The 22,764-nt window shown below is 29.8% G+C and overlaps 3 protein-coding genes and 1 pseudogene across 3 annotated transcripts; all 4 read left to right on the top strand.

Moving 5' to 3' along the window:
• Positions 1 to 392: 392 nt before the first annotated feature.
• Positions 393 to 1,358, top strand: LOC148198121 (RING-H2 finger protein ATL5-like). The gene has a single exon (XM_088092201.1). It carries the CDS (start codon positions 548 to 550, stop codon positions 1,082 to 1,084), a length of 537 nt encoding a protein of 178 aa, XP_087948327.1. The 5' UTR covers positions 393 to 547; the 3' UTR covers positions 1,085 to 1,358.
• Positions 1,359 to 2,234: 876 nt separating this feature from the next.
• Positions 2,235 to 11,490, top strand: LOC148198122 (histone-lysine N-methyltransferase ATX3-like; annotated as a pseudogene).
• Positions 11,491 to 12,419: 929 nt separating this feature from the next.
• Positions 12,420 to 13,318, top strand: LOC148198123 (uncharacterized). The gene has a single exon (XM_088091998.1). The coding sequence runs from the start codon at positions 12,480 to 12,482 to the stop codon at positions 13,059 to 13,061; it is 582 nt and encodes a 193-aa protein (XP_087948124.1). The 5' UTR covers positions 12,420 to 12,479; the 3' UTR covers positions 13,062 to 13,318.
• Positions 13,319 to 18,560: 5,242 nt separating this feature from the next.
• LOC124824321 (uncharacterized) lies at positions 18,561 to 19,317 on the top strand. Its single transcript, XM_047296742.2, has one exon. It carries the CDS (start codon positions 18,620 to 18,622, stop codon positions 19,205 to 19,207), a length of 588 nt encoding a protein of 195 aa, XP_047152698.1. The 5' UTR covers positions 18,561 to 18,619; the 3' UTR covers positions 19,208 to 19,317.
• The last annotated feature ends 3,447 nt before the right edge of the window (positions 19,318 to 22,764 follow it).

A 22,764-nucleotide genomic window follows, 5' to 3' on the forward strand; every position in this document is an offset into this window, starting at 1 on the left:
CTCAATTTTTTTCACACTTGTGATACAAAGCACCATAAAAATGATGAGAGAAAAGGAGATAATTTCTAACAAATTGTTTTGAATGTTGTAAATTGTTGATAAAATCATGAAACATTTTTTTTTAGGTTTTGAATTTTAATTATTAATTTTAATCCAGTAATATTAATTTGATTTTGATAAAAATAAAATAGGAATTAATACTTTTAATTTTTCATTATTAAATTATAATGTAGTATTATTTTATTATTGATATAAATAAAGATATATTAAGTAATATTCTTTAGATTAATCAGTTAATATATTATCTTTTATTTTCATTTTTTAATCAACGTCCTGTATATACATGTTTAAGTCATGGAAAATCATCATCCTGAACCATCTGTTTAGTTTGTGTGTGTCACTGATTTTTTTTCTTCTACAATATTGACCAATGAAGAGTGGTTGCAGGCAGTCGAAGATATCGATCTGATCCAAATATAAAATAAAAATCCTTCCTTTTACAGACACAGTTTCAGACATATCAGAGACTTCACTCTTCTTCTCAATCATGACTATGGAACCAGACATTGAATCCGAATACGCATATAACTGCAAGGTTATGGTGGGCACTGCCATTCTCGTATTCCTTCTCATAATCCTCATCATTCTCTTCAACGCCTACCTCCGCTTCTGCCGTCGTCGCCGCCGTGTTCTCTTGTTCCGTTCCCTTCCCACTTTTTCCTTCTCCGCCTCCGTGCACCGCTCTCTCCAGGAATGTGCCGTGTGCCTGTCGGAGTTCGCCGACGGTGATAAAGTTCGCACACTTCCCAACTGTAAGCATGGTTTCCACACCCACTGCATCGACGCGTGGTTTGCCTCTCACTCCACGTGTCCTCTGTGCCGAACACCGGCCCAACCGGCCAAGGGTTGCTCCGATAATGAACCCGGTTTGGTTCCAGTTTCCGGAGCAGAAGAGGGTTGTTCTTCGTCTTTGGGTCCCCCAATTGCGTGTCCGAGAAAGACGTTGGATGTAGTGATAGAGGTGGGAGATGTGGAAAGAGGTTTGAATCCTGCAAGGAAGATGATGGATTCAGATGTTCATTGAAGTGGTTTTTGTAACGCATTAAGCTAGTCAATGCTATGGTTTATCATAATCTAATCCCTCAAATTGGTTTTAACATGTGAATCTAAAATCACTGAAATTCCAAATCTCAGTTGAATTTGGTTAGTAATGCACATTTAGACCATAGTAATTTTCTATTATTTTACCTTTGGGTGTAGTTTATTAAAAGCAAAAAGAAAAAATGTATTAATTTTTGTGAGTCAAGTAAGTAATCTATAATAGATTTTGATAGAAAGTATTTTGTAAACTAAAAGTTGTTCGTTTTTTTTTTTTTAACATGTTATATAAGTTATGAAACCTTTAAAATAATATGTATTTTTTAATAACATTCAAAATATATTCGAAAATGTGTTCTTGATGTTTCTCTGTTGAAAAGCCATTGAAAATAATTCAATAAAGAAACTTTCAAAGCAATTCTTCTGTACATGCATTATAAATCTGTAATTTTTAGATAATATGTTTTAATAATAATTATAATAAGGTTTAATAATATTTTCTTTCTTTATTTTCATTCATTTTTGTTCAATATACAATTTATTTTCTTAAATATTTAATATGATCTTAATTTTTATAATTTATATTTAATTTATTCCTTTTATCAAATAGTAATCATATAATTAATAATTAGATATAATTAGTAATTAGATGAGAAATTTTTAGTTTTTTTAATTCTTTTTAATTCTCATAAACTACACAGTGGATATGATTAAGTAAAACTAGTAATACTTTGAAACTACGTACCAATTATCTTAACAAATAATTTTGCAGTTTTCATTTGTATAAGGTATGCTATACTTATTTTGAATTCAAAGTTGTAACATTATTTATCAATTAGTTTTAACCTGATTGTAAATTTTAAGTCCTTTATAATACTAACTATATTTTAATAAAACTCATTTTCCCGTAGTTAATATTTTAAAAAATAGTTAATTTCTGATTATTCACTGCCGAGGAATCTTTTGTATACAACTGAAAAAACTATAGCATCTGTAACCCTCAAATGTTGGCGCCATCACGCAATCAAGAAATTTAAGAATTCGCGCCTTTTCTCAATTTTGCAAATTTCTGTGTTCAAATGTCACAAAACCACCGCCAGCCATGATCTCTGCATCTAAATTTCTTCATAGAATCAAATCAAATAAATATGAATATATTTTAACAGAAACCTTTTTGTAGCAATACATGAATAATCTTTGCTGCTTTATTAGGTTTCTTTCTACACAGATCTATATTTTGGGTGTGTTATAGACAATCACAGCCAGAGCTTCCCCTTTCTTATTCAAAGGCGTGCATTTTAGGATTCTTAAGATGATCATTAAGCGGAGCATGAAAACTGAAATTCCAAAACGATTCAAGTCAGAAAAACGAGGGTTCCGAGATTCATAAGGAGAGGAGAACAAATGGGTTTTTTTCTGCTGAAGGAGTCTCTGGATCCAGTGAGGCGCCGTCCAATTCAAATTCCGTGGACTCCAATGGCACAATTGGAGACCTGCCCCCGCAACCAGAAGAAGAGGTTCGTGCCATTCAAGCCCAGTCTTCCAGAGGTCGCACCAAGAAGCTTCCTTGCAGGTTCAGTGATTCTGTTCTTTACGAACGATTAGGGTCTGAAAACGGGAATGGGAATGTTTTACAAGACGTTGCTGCCATGAGTAGTGAGCGGGATTCTCCTTGTTTTCCATGTTCTGCTGTGCTAAGAGATTCCGAGTACTCCGTCAAGACTGTTAGAAAGACGGTTATTGGAGGTCGTTCTGTGTTTGTTAAAGAGAAGATTGATGCTGTGCCTGGACTAAGTACCCACGTTGAACGTGTGAATGGAAGTGTCAAAAGGAAGAGGGATGCTTGCAGATTGGATGATTTTTGTTTGGGTGATATAGTTTGGGCAAAGTGTGGGAAGACCCATCCTGCTTGGCCTGCTGTAGTCATTGATCCTTTCTTTCGAGCTCCCAAATCCGTCATAAACTGCTGTGTCCCTTCTGCACTTTGTGTTATGTTTTTTGGTTACTCCAAAAACGGGAATCGAAGGGTAAGGGTTTGATTTCTATTTAGAAAAAAAAAACTTTTTTTGTTTTGAAAGGAAACTGAACAGGTTGCTTAGACAATTCAAGGAAATATTGAATAAGATGAAAAAAATATTATCTTGGAGTTTTTCTTATTTTTGGATTTTAAAACGTATATTCTGGAATTTGTTTTAAGAACATGTTTTGGTTGAGAAATTGAATGTTGAGTTATGTAGAATTGTTTTAGGTTTTTATTACAACTTAAAAATGAGAAAGGAATCAAATATGCACTAATTTAGTAGTTGCGTATGTTCATAGACTTGAGTTTTTGGTTGTGTTTTTAGTGTTTAAATATTTCTAAGAGAATTATGATGGGCAGGACTATGCCTGGGTGAAGCAGGGGATGATATTCCCCTTCTGGGAATTCATGGACAGGTGCGTATCTGCTGCAGTTGTTTCCGCAATAATGTTTTGTATTTACTTACTAAAATTGCCTTTGTTCAGGTTCCAGGGGCAGATCAAACTGTACAAAAATAAAGCAAGTGATTTTCACAAGGCAATGGAAGAGGCAATGTTGGCCGAAGATGGCATTTTGGACTTACACTTGGAAGCTGATCAAAATTTGGTGGCTGCGGATTCCCCGGTTGACCACCGTCATTCCTATAAAGATCAGGTAGTTTTATCTCACTTTGTTTTTGCGTATGATCATGCTTAGACTAATGACGAGAGCATCTGTAAGCTTCATTTAGCTTAAGAACGAGGTCTAGTGATGTCGTGAACTTGCAATATAGATTACAAAAGCTGCACTGTATAGCTGATTTTCGTCTTACTTGGAAGGACTAAGGAGTGCGTAATGATATTCACGCTATAGCCTCTAATGTAGTCACTCCCTACTTCAAGAGTTCAAATTAACATCCTAGAATTTGAATGAGTATTGTTTCAGTGGCCCAAAATGTAAAAGCAAATGGGACTGATAGTATTATGAATTTTCAATGGTATCGGTTACACCAAAGTTAAAAGATTTTTAGCCCAGCATGTGAAGTGAAAGCAATCGTGCAGTTTTCTTGAAATGTTTTCTTGTTGTCTTTTCATAGGATATAGCATAGGCATAGCCGTATAGGCGTGGCTGACTGAGTTTTAGTTTGTTCAAATCTCTCACGTAGACTTCAGAAACATGCCTTTGATATAATGACATATGCATAATGTTGTAGAATTATGTCACAAACGATATTTCGTATACATTCCTGGTTACAAAATCAAAAAATGGAAAGTTTAACATTTAAGGTTATCTCATTATAGTTTTCAATAAAACCTTTTTCTATTTTTTGATTCATTTACCTATCGCCCTATAGCTAAATCGTATACATTATCATGGTTTTGGAAACTGATCCATATAATTAAATATATTTGTGTAAACTCGGGATCAGTTGGCCGGTTTAGGTAAATTTGTTTCCTTCCTTATTTGCCGAAAACCTTTTTTAAGCCTTTGATCTCTTTTCATATATCCGTACGTGAGTGAGTGTGGATAATTTAGTCAATTAATCTTTTAAATCTTAGAGTCTGGTTAATTCTAGATTTTTTTCCGGTGAATAAATTATGTAGGGTACACTATCTTGTGCTGGCTGTGGTTTGGTGTTGCCATGCAAAAACATAAAGAAGATTAAGGATTCAAGTTGTGCTCCTCAGCACTATTGCAAGCCCTGTGTAAAGGTTCTGCGATGACTCTGCGTATATGTCTTTCATTTCTTGACAGGATAAATTTGTTGCTGACATTTGATTACTCCATTGGATTCTGTTATCGCAGTTAATAAAATCGAAACAATATTGTGGGATTTGCAAAAAGATTTGGCATCATTCAGACGGTGGAAATTGGGTAAGATTGTCTACTTACTTAATGTATCTATTATTAGATTTTATTTATTTATTTCAACAAAAAAAATTAATATTTTGAGATGTGGTGGTCTGGGGGGCTAATTTCTGACAGGTATGTTGTGATGGTTGTAATGTTTGGGTGCATGCTGAGTGTGACAAAATTTCCAGTAAACTTTTCAAGGTATCGTGTGGTGACAGTTTTCATTTTTGTCCTGCTTGTTTTATTTCATTTGATAAAAAAAGTATAAGAGACTGATTAGTTTCTTAATGCAGGATCTGGAAAATATGGATTATTATTGCCCCGATTGCAAGGGAAAATTTAATTGTAAATTATCAACATCTCATGCACAGAAGTCAAAAAAGATGTACGTAGAAATTATTTATTCCTTCCTCTACTCATTCTTTTAAGGACATCGGACATATTGATTTTGATTTTATCTGTGAATCTTATGTGATATTTTTCGACGTAGATCAATGGAGGATAGCCAAAAACTTGTATTACCTGAAAATATTGCTGTGGTATGCAATGGCCTGGAAGGAATCTATATTCCAAAGCTTCATTTGTAAGTCTCCAACACTTTATCTTTAATTTTTGTATTAGGAAGATGAAACTGTGTTCTAGATTTATTAGCCTACCTGAATAGGTTCACAAGCAAACCTATGTCCGATCTGGGAACAAGTGAACACTTGTGGTGATTAAACCTATTATGTCATTCAAGTAGAAATTGATATAGTTTCTTTTTATTACATTTTCTTGCAGGGTTATGTGCAATTGCGGCTTGTGTAGTTCTAGGAAGTATACACTTACTGAATGGGAAAGACATGCAGGTTGCAAAGCCAAAAAATGGAAACATAGCGTGAAAGTAGAAAGCACAATGCAACCGCTAATAAAATGGGTTTGTGCCAGTTCTTGTCATACTAGATTCATGGCAATACTCTCTGGTGAATTATGTGTTGTTGTTATTTATTTATTAATTTTTTTGTATTCACGTTTATGAAAAATATTACTCAGATTACTTCACTGCTGTCTAGTGTCTACATCTTTCTATTTCAAACATCTCCCAATTTTCACTTACGCAGCTATTGTTATGTATGTGTATATCATGCCTTCATTTTTCCATATAATGTGTTTATACCAATAATATTTACTTCAGATCAGTAACCACAAGGCCCCAACGGGAATTCCCCCGCAGTTAGATCAGCAGCAAATTCTGTCCTTTTTACAAGGTGAATTTCTATTTCATATAAACCTTTACATATTGAAGCCTCAATTTCTCTTATGCGATCATGTGCTATGACACGTGGAAGTCATATATCTTGTTGAATATATCTTGGAAAGGGAGAGATTAATTTTCCTTTTACCTTATTTTTTTCAGAGAAGTACGAGCCAGTTTATGCAAAATGGACAACAGAAAGATGTGCCATTTGCAGATGGGTCGAAGATTGGGAATATAACAAAATTATCATCTGTAACAGGTGTTGTCATCATTGTTCATGTTATGATGGATCTGAAAAAGTTTCATTTCTAACTTACTGGATGAACCGTCAATTATGTTATGTGCATGTTTATTGTGCAGGTGCCAAATGGCTGTCCACCAAGAATGCTACGGGGCAAATAATGTTCAAGACTTTACTTCCTGGGTTTGTAGAGTTTGTGAAACTCCTGATGTTGAGAGAGAGTGTTGCCTCTGCCCAGTAAAAGGTACGTTATTCACACCGAGTATTTTTTGTTGTCTGACATTGTTGCATATGCTGATGATCCTATTACTTCACTCTACGACAGTAGCAACTGATGGATCGAATGCACTATTTTCACCAAGAAATGGACTAGTTTTCACGTATACCAAGAATGGCTTGATTTTGTTTGATATTTAATCTCTACACCAATTTATGAATGCTATTAATTATTCCCTTTTTTACAAATTTTAGGAGAATTCTCTTTGGGAAAATCTGATAAAATTTGAACGATAAGGAGAATCCTCCTATAAGCTTCATGCAGTAGATATGATTACATCTAAAGTCTTAGAACTGTCCACTTTCCATTTGAATGATTGTTTTTCCCTCATTATTTTTGGCCACGATCAATTGCTAATCTGCTTTTACTATACGGGGAAAATGATTTGCAGGTGGGGCTCTGAAACCAACTGATGTTGAGATGTTGTGGGTTCATGTCACATGCGCTTGGTTTCAGCCTGAAGTTCTTTTCCAAAATCATGAGGCAATGGAACCGGCCACTGGAATCCTCAAGATTCCTCGTAATTCCTTTTCGAAGGTATGGCATTGGACTGAAATGTCTATGTTCATTCTAAAGTGGTTTCAGCTAGAAGCCTACAATATTCTTTCTAGCAGCACCTTCAAAACTTTGTGATTCTTTTGATATCCATGCAGATAATACAAAAAAAATTACAATCGTACACATTTTTTATTTTGATGATGTCTTACTGAACATAAATGTTCTTTAAAATTGTTCTTTACAATCGTACAATCTCACCAAAGAAATCGTTCTTTAAAATATTACTTTTACAAACACTTCCTACTCAACATAAATATACACTAATAATACATAAATAGCCTGATCATACATCGTCTAATCTTCTACCTTCAATTCAATGCAAATACAAGCACTCCTCCCCATGATTTTATTCATATTGATTGGTAACATAGTGGTTGGGTTGTTATTTAACATTTTGTTTCTCCCTTTTCTTGTTGGGTTTGGGCGTCCTATACTTACAGATTAGTTTCATTGTTTCACGTTTCCTGTCTATTTTGATGGCAGACTTGCGTGATCTGTAAACAAAGCCACGGTTCCTGTATAAGTTGTTGCAAATGTGCTACACATTTTCATGTGACGTGCGCGTCAAGAATGGGATATATCATGGAAGTAAGTTTAATGGTCCCTCTGAATATGAACAAACCAAAGTTCTAAAATTGTTTGTGGTTTTCTTCTTAACTTGCTTCATCAATCTTTCCGTAATAAATAAGGTTCCAGGGATGTTAGCATTTAATTGTATGATGATTGCCACTGCTGGGGAAATATTGATATTGTTTGAATTTACAGTTGCATTCGACAGAAAAGAATGGGACAACAACAACGAAGATGCTAATATACTGTGCAAATCACAGGTTTGAGCTCTGGTCACTAAAGTACAATGGCTTGTTTTCCGTGATTTTTTTTTTGAGAATGTTCATATATAAGAAAAATATCATTTTAGGGTCCCAAACCCAGATTCAGGACTGGTTGTACATACACCCATGGAGGTATTCTCACCGACAGTTTCGCTTCAAAATCACCCGAGGTGCTTCAGGGGATCAAGTCTGGCTTCGACAAAGAATGTAGAACTTCTTGAACCTTCAAACTCTGAAATTCATGAGATTGATCCACTCTCCGCTGCCCGAATTCGTGTGTACGAAAGGTCTTCCAATAAGGTAATTTAGAACATTTTATTGTGGCCGTAAAATTATGAGATTTTATAGCCTTTTGTTTTATGGTCATAGTCTCTTACTGTATTTCAGCTGCATCCAAAACTAAAATACTAAAATCTGGATTTGGTGTAAAGGATGTTATTTGGGATTTTTACATTTAATAACTTGGGTTAAATATGTTTTTAGTCCCTAAACTATTGACAGTTTCTGGTTTTCGTCCCTCTTCCAAAGTAAGGTACAATTTAGTCCTCAATCTTTAAAAAACGTTCGTTTTAGTCGAAAAAACGAACGTTTTGAGGACGGACTAAAACGAGGACTAAAAACAAAATTTTGAGGACTAAAACGAACGTTTTTCTAAAGAATGAGGACCAAATTGTACCTTACTTTGGAAGAGGGACGAAAACCAGAAATGGTCAATAGTTTAGGGACTAAAAACATATTTAACCCTAATAACTTTATAAGAAAAAACACATGCATTATGTATATTTGTATTTTTTTTATGATAATAAAAAATAATAAAATATTTAGTATTATTATTATAATTATAAAATTAAATATAAATAATTATAATTTTATTTATTTTGTAGGTAATTTTTTAATTAAATTAATTAAAAAATGGTTAAATTTAAAAAATATTGAAAAAAAAGTTAAATTTAAATAAATTATCACTTAAAAAGTAATATTAATAAAATAATTATTTTATTTTAAAAAATATTTGAAAGATAAAATTGAATACGAAAAGGAAGAATTTCATTAAACATAGGTATAAAAGTAAGTTATATTTTAAATTGCAATTTCTAATTAAAGGAAATCGTATTTGAGAACACAAATTTTAATTAAAAAATTGAGATTTTATGATAATTTTTTTTAAATAATAAACATATTTTTTGAAATATTTATTCTTACAAAAGTATTTTAAAATTCAACCTATATATATACCCTTTAATATTTTTGAAATCTATCCGTTAAAAAATATATATATTTTTTTAAATTATTCCGTACATTATCTAATCTCTTTTGTTTCGTCTCATTCAATTTATTGCCAGAAGAATGCTGCGCCTGCAATTCACTTGCTTGGGGGGCCAAAGCTTCACTCTTTAGGTGAAATAACTCAATTGAATGGTATTAAGGTAATACTTTTTTTGGTGTTTGACCTCTGCTTTTGAAATGGGTAACAAGTCTTTTTGAGTTGTGACTGCGATTCTTTTCCCGTTTGGTAGATTTTTTTTCCTGAGTTATATCTTTGTTCTGTGACAGGATGATCAAGCTCTTGAATTTTCTTCTCTTAAGGAACGTCTTCATCATTTACGGGTTAGTTAGTCTCTCCATTTGGTCAAATTAAAACTTAACTTTTATTTTCAAATTAGCGATCTGTTTGGTTTTCTTGCCTGGTTATATTCAACCTTTAATGTTTTGGGGTTCCAGAAGACAGAAAGCCAAAGAGTTTGCTTAGGAAAATCAGGAATTCATGGATGGGGCCTCTTTGCTCGTAGAGATTTACAAGAAGGAGAAATGGTAACTATGTTAATTTAAGATGAATTGTAGGATAAGTATTACCCTAGTTTCCTTGAAGCACAAAATGGACTTGTTTTTTATGCGTGTCTGCAGGTTGTTGAATATCGTGGTGAGCAGGTACGACGTAGTATTGCAGACCTAAGGGAAGCAAAGTATCGTTCAGAAGGCAAAGATTGTTACGTGAGTATCTTGTTTTTTTATTTCGGTATTGCACATTACACCCAACACTTTCAGTATGCTACCTTATTCTGATAAAATAATGAGATTTCATTGATTGGTAACTCAAATTTTATGTGCTTTTGGCTTGCTGTTTGCTTCACAGTGAAAAATGATAAATTAATTGTTTTTTTCCCAACTTTTTATTGAGTTTTTATACAGAAGTTCTATAAATATTGAGATTTATCAAAATTTGATTTTAGATAAATAGTCCTTTTTATTCTCATTAATTCTACTTGGGTCTTAAATATTAAGGTTAGGCAGTTCCATTTTTCATGTCTGCGAATTGCTCCACCCTCCCTTTCCAAGATAGTCAATCTGCCAAAGCTAAACTTTTTAGTTGGGGACATGGGGAATTGTGACTTGAACTTTGGTGCTCTACCTATTCTATCATGTTCCATTTGTACCTCTAGTTCATGTTCAGATTTCTACAGCAGATGTTTAGTGTTAACGTTGGGATTCATTGTACTGCGATCTAAATGCCAAATGATATAAACTATGCAGTTGTTCAAGATTAGTGATGAAGTGATGATTGACGCAACGGATAAGGGCAATATTGCACGTATAATAAACCATTCTGTAAGTCATTCTGACGAATCTTGTCTTTGGACTCTGGTTTTGCGCCGAAGGTAGAACTGATTTCATGTACTTTGGTTGCTCTATGGCGCTAAAAAAATGTGGGAGATGTTGGTGTTCAATGATGAATTATTTGTTAATGATTTTTTTTTGAATCAACCTGTTCTGTTACAGTGCATGCCAAACTGCTTTGCTAGGATTATGTGCTTGAGTGATGAGGAGAATCGGATTGTGCTTATTGCGAAGACCAATGTTTCGGCTGGTGAAGAACTAACGTACGGTTTGTTGTGTTTGTATATTTTTAACGTTTGTGCATTTAAGGAATCATGCATATTGAACTGAACGTGACAAACATCATATATAATAATATAATAATGTCTTACTTTTAGGAATGAAGATGCTATTTAGCTTAACATTTTTTGTCTTTAAATGTTGCAACAGGTATAATTACTTGTTCGATGTAGATGAGCCAGATGAACTGAAGGTTCCCTGTCTCTGTAAAGCCCCTAATTGTAGGGAATTTATGAACTAGGTTCCCTGTCTCTGTTCTACATTGTTTCCAGGCCTACAAGTTTTCCAACCATGTGGAAATATTTGTTGATTCTTCAACTTTTAGGCTTTTTCATAAGTTAATTAATTTGTATACCATTGGATTCAATTTATAGAATAAAGGAAAATTTGCTTACAATGAATTTACTGTAATGACATATGTTCCATAATATTTTTCGCCTGTACTTTTTTCGGTACTACAGGTATTTTTTTATTCACATCTATTGTTCAAACACTTAATTTTAAGAGCTTAACTATATGATGACTTACTATGTAAACTCTTATAATCAATTGAAAATCACCTTAGATTAATGGTATCTAATTTGAATTGGCCATCTCAGTTATTGTATTGACTGGTTTGAATGGGAGGGAGTGAATTTTTGAATGGTATAAATTGGTACAGAACAATTATAAAGTATTATATGATGAAGAAAATTATCCATAACACCCGTAAAAAGAAATTGCTAAATGTATATCTCGATGCCAAACACCTAAAAAACAATAAACATGTCCAGCAATTTAGTCCGAAAGAGAAATTTATGTTTCAGAATATAGTTTTCAAAAGAAGATACTTTTTTAACAATTTTTTTGACAACTTATTAACTTATTTGTTATTGGTTTGTTTTAAATATTTTTTTAAAACTAAATTCAAATGAATTAATAGAATAATGAGATGTTACCGTTTTTAAAAAATTGTTATGAAAAAATTATTAAAATAGTTTTCTTTTTAATATCCACCGTTAGCAGTAGAAAGATAAAATGTCATAATTAATAGAAGTAACTTGATTCAAATATACTAATATTATTATTATTTTGTTTATATGCATTAAGGTTATATTAGAAACTTGGAAGGAGGAGGAATTTGTTCCTACTTTGACCAAACCAATTATGGCGAGAGATAGAATTTGCAAGCGGTGTAAATGCAGTTTCAGAAATGGATTGAAGCCAAAAAGAGAGAAAAAACAGGAACAAAATAAATCAGAAACACAAAAACACGTACCTAGGTTTGGCTGTTAGTACTTTGGGTAGACCTATGATGTTGTGGTAAAATTAGCATTGAAAATGAAAAACCCTAATTAAGTGTGAAAAATTGGATGGACAGGAGTGTTACTCTCCCACTATATAAATTCTCTCCTAGGTCCAGTGATAACTCGTCTTGGTGTAAAAGCATAAAACACCAAGCCGAGAATAAAAGAAAAAAAACCTCTGACCGTGATTTCTGAATAAAAATGGATCACTCTGCAAAACTCCTGTGGGTGTTGGGTCTATGCGTGGCTGTAATGGCACAGCAGGCAACTGCACTGGACCTATTGAAAGTAAACCTTATTGGCGGAAAGGAAACACCAACAGGAAAGACTCTGATCAACAAGGTATGTTCAGCGTCCCCAACCAAAGACCTCTGCGTTCAGGTCCTCTCTTCTGATGCACTAAGCACCACCGCAAACCTCAAAGAATTGGCAATCATTTCCCTCAGGGTTGCTGCCAGAAACGCTTCTGGCATCCTCGCCGACACCAAAGTTCTCATCGATGACGACGAACTTGACCCTGATGTCCAACAAGGTTTGGCTGATTGCAAGGAGAACATCTTGGACGCAGAAAGCCAGCTGGAGGACACCATTGCTGCCTTGATGATCAATTCTGATGGTGACGCTCAGCTTTGGCTCAAGGCTGCCTTGGCTGCCATCGACACCTGTGATGCTTCCATCCCCGGAGACGACGACATTCTCTCCGTTGAGAGCGCCGTCTTCCGCAAGCTCTGCAACATCGCCAACCTCGTCATCAAGCAACTCGCTAATCCAACCAAATCTTAAAAACCTTCGGCTTTGTGAACCCATACATGTATCATTTTGTGTATTACTCTTTTCCTCATCCGGTGTTTGTCATTTTTAAACTCAGCAACTGCTCTCCAAGTCTTTTTCTTTCTGTCTTTTGTAATGTGAGAAAATGAAGGTTGCTGTGTTTCAGAAGTTACACAAACAACGCGATGATATGTGGTGCATGCAGGCTGATTTTCCGTGTGAATCTTTCATTTGGTTATTTTAAAAATTTTGGTTGAGAATTATTAAGATATATGGATTTATATAATTTCCTCGTTCTTATTTTTTCAATTTTGTGAAGAATGGCACACTATGATATCATTCTATTAGTAGTTGGCCTTAGGATGACACCTACGTTAATTTGACATGATTTTTATAATAAGAAAGTAAAAAATAATGAGAACGGTAGAAGTGTGTAAAAATATAATCTATTTTTCAATAATAAAGATGTTCGTACTAAATGACAGAAAGAAGGATAAGAGGAATCATATGCAATTTTTCAATAAAGATAAAAAGGAGGCTCTCAAGGATATCGCTATACACTGTTTTAGCTCTTAATAGAATAAGTAATATATTATATATTTTTATGAATTTGTCTATAAGAACCTATTGGAGAAGAAATAAATATTCACGAGCAGTTAAAACAAGACGCATGTTATGAATTGTTTGGATGAGTTTCTTCCTCTCTTTAAGAAAAAAATAGAATCAATTTTTTCACAAACTAAAATTAGTACACACACATATATAATTTACATTTTTTTTATATTTTGAACTCATGTATAAACTAATACTTAATAGAGAAGTTAGTTTTTTTTTTTAATTTTTTTGTAAAAATATCAAACATTTCACAATTAATGAGAATGACATAATATAGTCTGTATAATAAATAATCACAAATTATTATTTTGAATTCACTTTTAATCTTTTCATTTCATAATTAAATTATTTTCACTATAAAATAGAAATCTTTATTAGAAGAAGACACAAAATTATAATGTATAAACAATAACAAACTGTTCAGTATGATAGTATAGCTAGAGCTGTCAAAACGGGTAACCCGGCTCGACGTAGTCCGGCTCATCACGGGTTGATCACTTAGTGAGCCAACCCAACCCGGCTCACTTATTAGCGAGTTGAAAAAATTCGAACCCGGTCTAACTCATGGACTCATTTAATTATAAGTTTTTTTTAAAATAAAAAAATTACAATTTTTTTTAATTCAAATCTAAATAAACAACGTTACACTAAAATATGTTAAACTCCAAAGACAATTCAAAATAAATAAAAAAATATCATACAATCCAAACGTAATCCAAAAACATGTACAAAAGGCGAACAAATAAGTTGTTAATATTGATAATTTTTGTATCATTTTTTGATTTATAATATAGATAAATTTATAATATTTTTCTCTCTTAAAACATATTTTTTTATCACCATCTACAATACAATAAAAAAATATTAACTACTAATATTGAAACACAAAATAATAAATAATTCCCACCACGGGTTCAACCCGGTGAGCCGGGTTCTAAGTAAGCCGGGTTGAAAACTAGCCTACATAAAAAAATTACATTTTTTTCAAACCCAACCCGGCTCAAATCCGTTGTGAGATGAGTTGGCTCGCGGGTTACAATCCAATTTGATAGCACTAGCTTAAAAGATATATTACTTTCATATTGAGAGTCCTCATATAAAATTTTTAAATCCAACTTTAAATAATAATGGTGGTAACATCATTTGGGAAATACTAAAATCTAGAACTTTAAAATGGTTATTTTCTTATTAGACAGATTTATCATAAATACTTTTGATGAATAATAAAAACAAAAAAAAATATGAAAAAAAATTGTGAATTAATTTCTTGTAGTAGTTGACCCGTTGCCAATGGATTTAGAAATGCTTAAATTGACATTTTTTTACAGCATGTGTCAAATGTTTTTGAGATTGAAATTGACCTATGGTTATTTTACTTAGATGTAGTTACAAAATTTACCGTAAATCGTGTAATTAAAAAATATATTTTTTTTCTCAATAATATATATCTATACATTATTTGGTTTCTACTTTTAGGGGTTTGGTTCTCACGTTGGGTGGTGGCACGAGAACGAAGGTGAGATGCGAAGGTGATGGAGGTGCAACAGAAGGGATAAGACACTTTGGTGGTGGTGTGTGATGCGTTGGAGAGGACGGCTGCCAGCGAGGATGACGGTGACGGCGTTGGATGATGCGGCGGCAGGGTTTCTTGGAGAGAAATTAAGGTTTGTCTGGAGATGGTGATGATGGCGTGACAAATTTTTTTTTTTAAATTAAAAAATCATTTAAGTCTACCTATTAACGTGTGTCACGTGACAGTGACATTTTCACCGTTATGTTTTTAAACAAAATATGAGCCTTATTGAAGTTTTTTAAAAGGTATAATTACTTTGAACCAAACCTCTAAAAGTAAATACTAAATGATGTATTAAACCTATCATTTACTAATACAAAGATTCTATATACCTCCTCACTTTGATGTTGCATTATATCATTCATCAAGTTAGATATACAATTTTTAAGTTGTTCTATATATAATATTAATCATTCTTATTGTTGAATGTAAAATAAAAAGTTGACTCATAATACTCTTTTGGATAGAATGGTAAACAAAATTTATCTACAATTTTTCTAAATTATTTATATGTCTTCAAAAACGTAATTCTTTTACCAATTTCAAGTTTCACTCATGAATTCCATAAAACTAAGAATACATTTGAATTTTTTTAATAGGATACACCCACGATATCCTGATATTTGACTTTTGAGAAATAATACTAATGATTCTTATAAATCATAATAAATTAAATCCATTTTATGTTGACTTTAGGTATTCATTAGAAAATATTAACAAAAGTTAAATATATAATATATTTTTGGCTTATATAATTAAGTTTAAGTCTTAATAAATTTTAAAAATTTCAAATTAGTTTTTAATAAATTTTTACGATTTATTATGTCAATCAAATCTGTCTCATTAAATTTTTCTGTTAACTATAGTTATTAACTAAGTGGCTTTTTCTGTTAACTATAGGTAACAACCTAGAGATGTGACAGACACTTTATAGAATCCGTTTTGTAATTTTATAATTTTGTAATTTTACAATTTTACAGTTTTACAATTTTACAATTTTATAAGTTTATAACTTTATAACTTTATAACTTTATAATTTTACAATTTTACAATTTTATAAGTTTATAACTTTATAACTTTATAATTTTATAATTTTATAATTTTATAATTTTATAATTTTATAATTTTATAATTTTATAATTTTATAATTTTATAATTTTATAATTTTATAATTTTATAATTTTATAATTTTATAATTTTATAATTTTATAATTTTATAATTTTATAATTTTATAATTTTATAATTTTATAATTTTATAATTTTATAATTTTATAATTTTATAATTTTATAATTTTATAATTTTATAATTTTATAATTTTATAATTTTATAATTTTATAATTTTATAATTTTATAATTTTATAATTTTATAATTTTATAATTTTATAATTTTATAATTTTATAATTTTATAATTTTATAATTTTATAATTTTATAATTTTATAATTTTATAATTTTATAATTTTATAATTTTATAATTTTATAATTTTATAATTTTATAATTTTATAATTTTATAATTTTATAATTTTATAATTTTATAATTTTATAATTTTATAATTTTATAATTTTATAATTTTATAATTTTATAATTTTATAATTTTATAATTTTATAATTTTATAATTTTATAATTTTATAATTTTATAATTTTATAATTTTATAATTTTATAATTTTATAATTTTATAATTTTATAATTTTATAATTTTATAATTTTATAATTTTATAATTTTATAATTTTATAATTTTATAATTTTATAATTTTATAATTTTATAATTTTATAATTTTATAATTTTATAATTTTATAATTTTATAATTTTATAATTTTATAATTTTATAATTTTATAATTATATAATTTTATAATTTTATAATTTTATAATTTTATAATTATATAATTTTATAATTTTATAATTTTATAATTTTATAATTTTATAATTTTATAATTTTATAATTTTATAATTTTATAATTTTATAATTTTATAATTTTATAATTTTATAATTTTATAATTTTATAATTTTATAATTTTATAATTTTATAATTTTATAATTTTATAATTTTATAATTTTATAATTTTATAATTTTATAATTTTATAATTTTATAATTTTATAATTTTATAATTTTATAATTTTATAATTTTATAATTTTATAATTTTATAATTTTATAATTTTATAATTTTATAATTTTATAATTTTATAATTTTATAATTTTATAATTTTATAATTTTATAATTTTATAATTTTATAATTTTATAATTTTATAATTTTATAATTTTATAATTTTATAATTTTATAATTTTATAATTTTATAATTTTATAATTTTATAATTTTATAATTTTATAATTTTATAATTTTATAATTTTATAATTTTATAATTTTATAATTTATAATTTTATAATTTTATAATTTTATAATTTTATAATTTTATAATTTTATAATTTTATAATTTTATAATTTTATAATTTTATAATTTGTAATTTCATACTTTTTTAGTTTTATATTTGTTATTTTATAATTTTATGGTTTTATAATTTTATAATTTTATAATTTTAGTTTTTCAAGTTTTTAATTTTATAAATTTATAGTTTTATAATTTTGTAATTTTATAATTTTATAACTTTGTAATTTGTAATTTGTAATTTGTAATTTTATAATTTATAATTTTATTTTTCTAATTTTATTAACTTGTAACTTTATAATTTTATAATTTAGTATTATATAATTTTATAGTTTTTTCATTTTATAATTTTATAAAGTTAGATAAAATACTTTATTTATGTTAAAGAAGAAAAATGCCTTATGACATAAGATTGAAAGACAACCGCACATTTATATTGTTGAGAAGAATTAAGTAAAATATATTTTAATTGTTTTTTTTTCAATACAAAGTTATGAGAGTTTGAATATAAAATTAAGAGAAAAAAAATGAGTATGCCACATCCTGAAAATAAGAGAATTTAAATTTCAATGTAAGAGAGAAAAATATAATATTATATATATCTTGAATAATTTGTTCTGTTAATGTGAAGAAAGTAATCTCATTCCAAGTTTGTTTTAAGTTTAGAAAATGTTGAACGAATAAAACCAATAATGAGACATAGAATTTAGATTTAACCGGTGTTAAATGTCATTGATTAAAGCAAGAGAAAAAAATTTAACTCAAAAATACTAAATATGTATGATACTATGCTAAACTTAAGCATTGAAAACAATAATCCTTAATTAGGTGTGAAAATTCAATGGACAGGAGTGCTACTCTCCAACTATAAATCCCTCCCCTAGGGCTCAAGGATTCCTCATCCTGGCGTGCAACATAGTACAACGAACATAGTACAAGGAACCGAGAAGAGAAGATAAGCTTTGTCTTTGGTTTCAAATACAAAAGATGGAACTTTTTGCAAAACTCTTCTCGACGTTGGTTCTGTGCGTAGTTGTAATGGCACACCAGGTAGTTGCACTAAACTTATTGAATGAAAATCTAATTATCGGCAAGGAAACAGTACCCACAGGAAAGATTCTAATCAATAAGGTATGCACAAAGTCCCAAACCAGAGACCTCTGCATTGAGGTCCTCTCATCGGATCCAGTAATTAGCCCTACTGCTAATCTCAAAGACTTGGCAATCCTTTCCCTTAGGGTTGCTGCCACAAACGCTTCCGGCATTCTCAGCGATGCCAAAATTCTCATTGATGACGTCAACCTAGACCCTGATGTCCAACAAGGTTTGGCTGATTGCAAGGAGAACATTTTGGATGCAGAGAGCCAGCTAGAGGACACCATTGCCTCCTTGATGATTGGTTTGGAATCTGAAGCACAACGTTGGCTCAAAGCTGCCTTGGCTGCCATCGACACTTGCGATGCCTCTATCCCCGGAGATGATGACATTCTCTCTGTTGAGAGCACAGTCTTCCGCAAGCTCTGCAACATTGCCATCACCGTCACCAAGCTCTTTGTTAATTCAAATAGGTTATAAAATCCTTCGGCATTGTGGATCCATCCATATTTTGCTGTGTGTATCTTTTCTTCATCGTGTCCTTGTCGATCTCAATTCCATCATTATATGATTATATTCCTACTGCACTGTTGTCCGAGGTTTTTATTTATCTTGTTTTCTGTTAAGTCAGAAAATAAGGACTCGGACAAATATAAGTAGTGGTTTAGAAATTACATAAATTATATAATAAATTATGTAATGATAGGTCCTTCATTCAATTTTTCTTTGGAAGATCTTGATTGACAATTAATTAGATAAGGGTACAACCCTCTTCTTTTATATTATATAATCATCTTTCTATCAATTTTTGCTTCAAAAATTTAAATTATATTTTTGTTAATTGTTTTATTGTAATAATTTGATATCTTTCTCATTCCTTTTATGTATCAGTAAAGAGATTATGCTGTTGGAAAAATACCCATATACTATATTAATTCACCCTAAAAAAATTATTCACCTAAGCAAATTATATTAGTTCTTATAATAACTAATATGGCATATTTTTTAGGTGGGGATATTACATCAATTATTATAATAATGGATATTATATATTTCATTAAAACTACAGATAACATCAATTCTTGTAATAATTAATGTAAAAATTATTATATATTCACAATACATATATACTTTTATTTTTCCTCTTATTTATATGAAAATTTATTATGTGCTTCCTTTATAAGATATTATTTCCTATATCATCAATTAGCTAAGTTGGTTATAATAATTACATTTATTTTTAATTTTCCGTTTTGATATATTAATTGATTTTGACATTGTCTCATAATCCCAAACCTTAAAAAATTAGACTAAAAGTAACTACTATGAATACAGTTTAACTTTAATAATTATCGCTTTGACTAAATTCATATGTTTATTAAAATAGTGAATTTAATATATTACATAATTGAGAAATTTTCGAAGATATCAATTTTAATATGCAATAATTTTGAAGGTAACAAAAATTATTTAATCCATGAATTTATATAAATATTTTGATAAATTTAAAATTTAGTTATTAATTTTTGAAAATTTCCGTAGTACAGTAAACGTTACCTTCGAATTTAAAGTTAGCAGAAAAAGTGACCAGCTTTTTTTTAATTTGCAGGAAAAGTTACATGCGAATTTTAACTTTAAAATAAAATATTTGTGAAAATTTTATGCGAATATTGAAATTCAAATAAACTCAATTTAGAAGATGACATTTTAGAAGTGACAGTGGTTTAAATACAGATACTCGATTATTTTAATAATAAAAGTTTTAATCTAAATAATTTTGTTATGAATTCTTTTTCTTATTTTAAAACAGATAATTTTTCTATAAATCATCTTTTTACAGTTTTCTGACTTCTTTTTAGGAATTCTCATCCTCTGCTCGTCTAATTGAAGTATTGAGACTATAGGGTTAATCCTTATGACGAGCTCTTTAATTTTGACCGATTAGTTTCTCCGTGTTTAAGTAAGTTGAGTTTTAACCCCATTTGTTTAGTGTTTTTTTATATATATGTTACATGTGAGTCGCGCTCAAGTTTATGTCTTTTGAGTCATTAGTTTGAGTTTTTGGCTGATTAGTGGTTCTAACATGTACCTTAATTGTGTTTTTGTTGTTTGTAGGAGCAAATGTGTGTTTGAAGTTGTTTTAAGTTTCCTAAAACGTTTTGGTCATATATCAGGAAGGAAAGCTAAATACCTTGTTTCTATAGTTTTAGTAGCTTGATAACTTGAGTTTGTATATGGTAATTGTATGGAATAATTATTGAAATTTGTGATAGTGGATGGTGTGCCATGTTGAAATTGGTGATTTGGTTTTGTGAGTTCTTGTTATAAACAACTTGTTAAGTTATAATTGGCTTTTGATGATATGTGGATGATAGAATTTTTGTTTTAGATTGGTCATTTGGCTGATGAACTTTAGTTCAGTAATAGGTTTTAGAGCTAGTTGGAAATTTGTTTAGAATTAGTAGGTTGACAGGTGAATTTTAGAGGGGATTGCTTATTGAGTGAGCTTGATGTTAGGAGTTTATATTTGTGTCATCTAAGACTTACTTAGCTTCTTATTTTGTTGAATTTGGCCTTTGATATGCTAAGTTGTTGTTAGGGCTGTGGTGGTTGTTGGTTTGATCTGATGGACTGAGTCACAGGTCAATTGAGCAAATTGGTATTCAATCTGATGTTTAAACATGTTTTCAAATCAATTTTAGTGTTAAGAATACCAATTTGGTCATTTGGATAGGTCTTGAGGGCAACCAAATCAAGATTCAAAGTTGTTGGTTTTTGGTGTGGTGTTGAGAGCAAAAAAGTTAGAGAGCATTAGGCTCCCAGGCGTTGAGTGACACTTTTGGTAGCTGAGCGCTACACAAGCGAGTGAACTTCTATATTTTGGGTGCTGAGTGGCGTTTGGTGGCATTGAGCGCTACTATTTTCCTACAGGTCTGGACCTTTCTTTCTTTAATTCTCTAGGTGAGAGGCTGACTTGCTAGGAAAAGAGACCTAGTTCACTGAGCGTCGATCCTGGTGTTGGACGCCCTATTTCAAGTCATGTTATGCTTTCTATATTTTCTGATTCTTGTTTGGTTTGAACTGATTTATATAGATTTAATGCTTACTTGTGTGGAAATTATAGATGTTTTATAGTTGATAAACATAGTTGTATATATGATTAAAGAATGTTTTGAAAAGAATTCCAAGGAAAAGTTGTTGTGGTTGTTTCAAGTAATGTATGTATTGATATAAGGATTCCATATTGGGAGTTATCCTTATATTCCAATAACCATCTAATCTCATGTGGAGTAACAAGAAGTCTTATTCATAGTCTGATTCATTGACCATAGATGGTAGACGGATTAACCTTGTGTGATAGCTTAGGCAAACTGGTTCATCACTACAAATGCAGAACTCGTCAGACATCAATACATGTATCTAGATAAATAAGTCTAGAATGAATGATTTTATATCTTAAAATTGATTAAATTTCTTATATTATGTGCTTACTTCTATAAAAATGTTATATGATTTTTTTGATACATTAGTTTATCTTTGTTTCTTGTCTATTTTGTGTGTATTTTCTTTTACAATAATTACTTGGTATGAGCAAAAGATGTTGTCTCTATAGGTCAGATACTAAATGATGATACCACAAAAGTTTTAAATAAGATAATCATATCTTTTGTAAAAGTCTAATATTATACTTTTTAGTTTCAATGTGATAAAACTTATAAAAATATAAAATCTTTATATATATATATATAAAGGTAGGAATGAATTATTTACGTATTTATGTTTAATGAAAAAATTGAGATGAAATGTGTCATTTGTGATTTTGTACGTCGGATCCTAGAAAATTGTCTGTAATAGAAAAAAAAAATCTACATATTAGTGTGATATCATTGAACAACAGGTATATACAACTTTAATCACCGCCGCATGGTGTAAGTTATTTCCAAGACGTAGTTTTCTATAACTTTTTTATTTAAAGAAAATGTAAAAGCAAGGCGTCAGCGTTGTTTGGTCAAAAGAAATCGTCCACACGGCAACCA

This window comes from Vigna umbellata, chromosome 5, assembly GCF_029865625.1.
Source record: "Vigna umbellata cultivar VRB3 chromosome 5, Vumbellata_1.0, whole genome shotgun sequence".
Lineage (NCBI taxonomy): Eukaryota > Viridiplantae > Streptophyta > Magnoliopsida > Fabales > Fabaceae > Vigna > Vigna umbellata.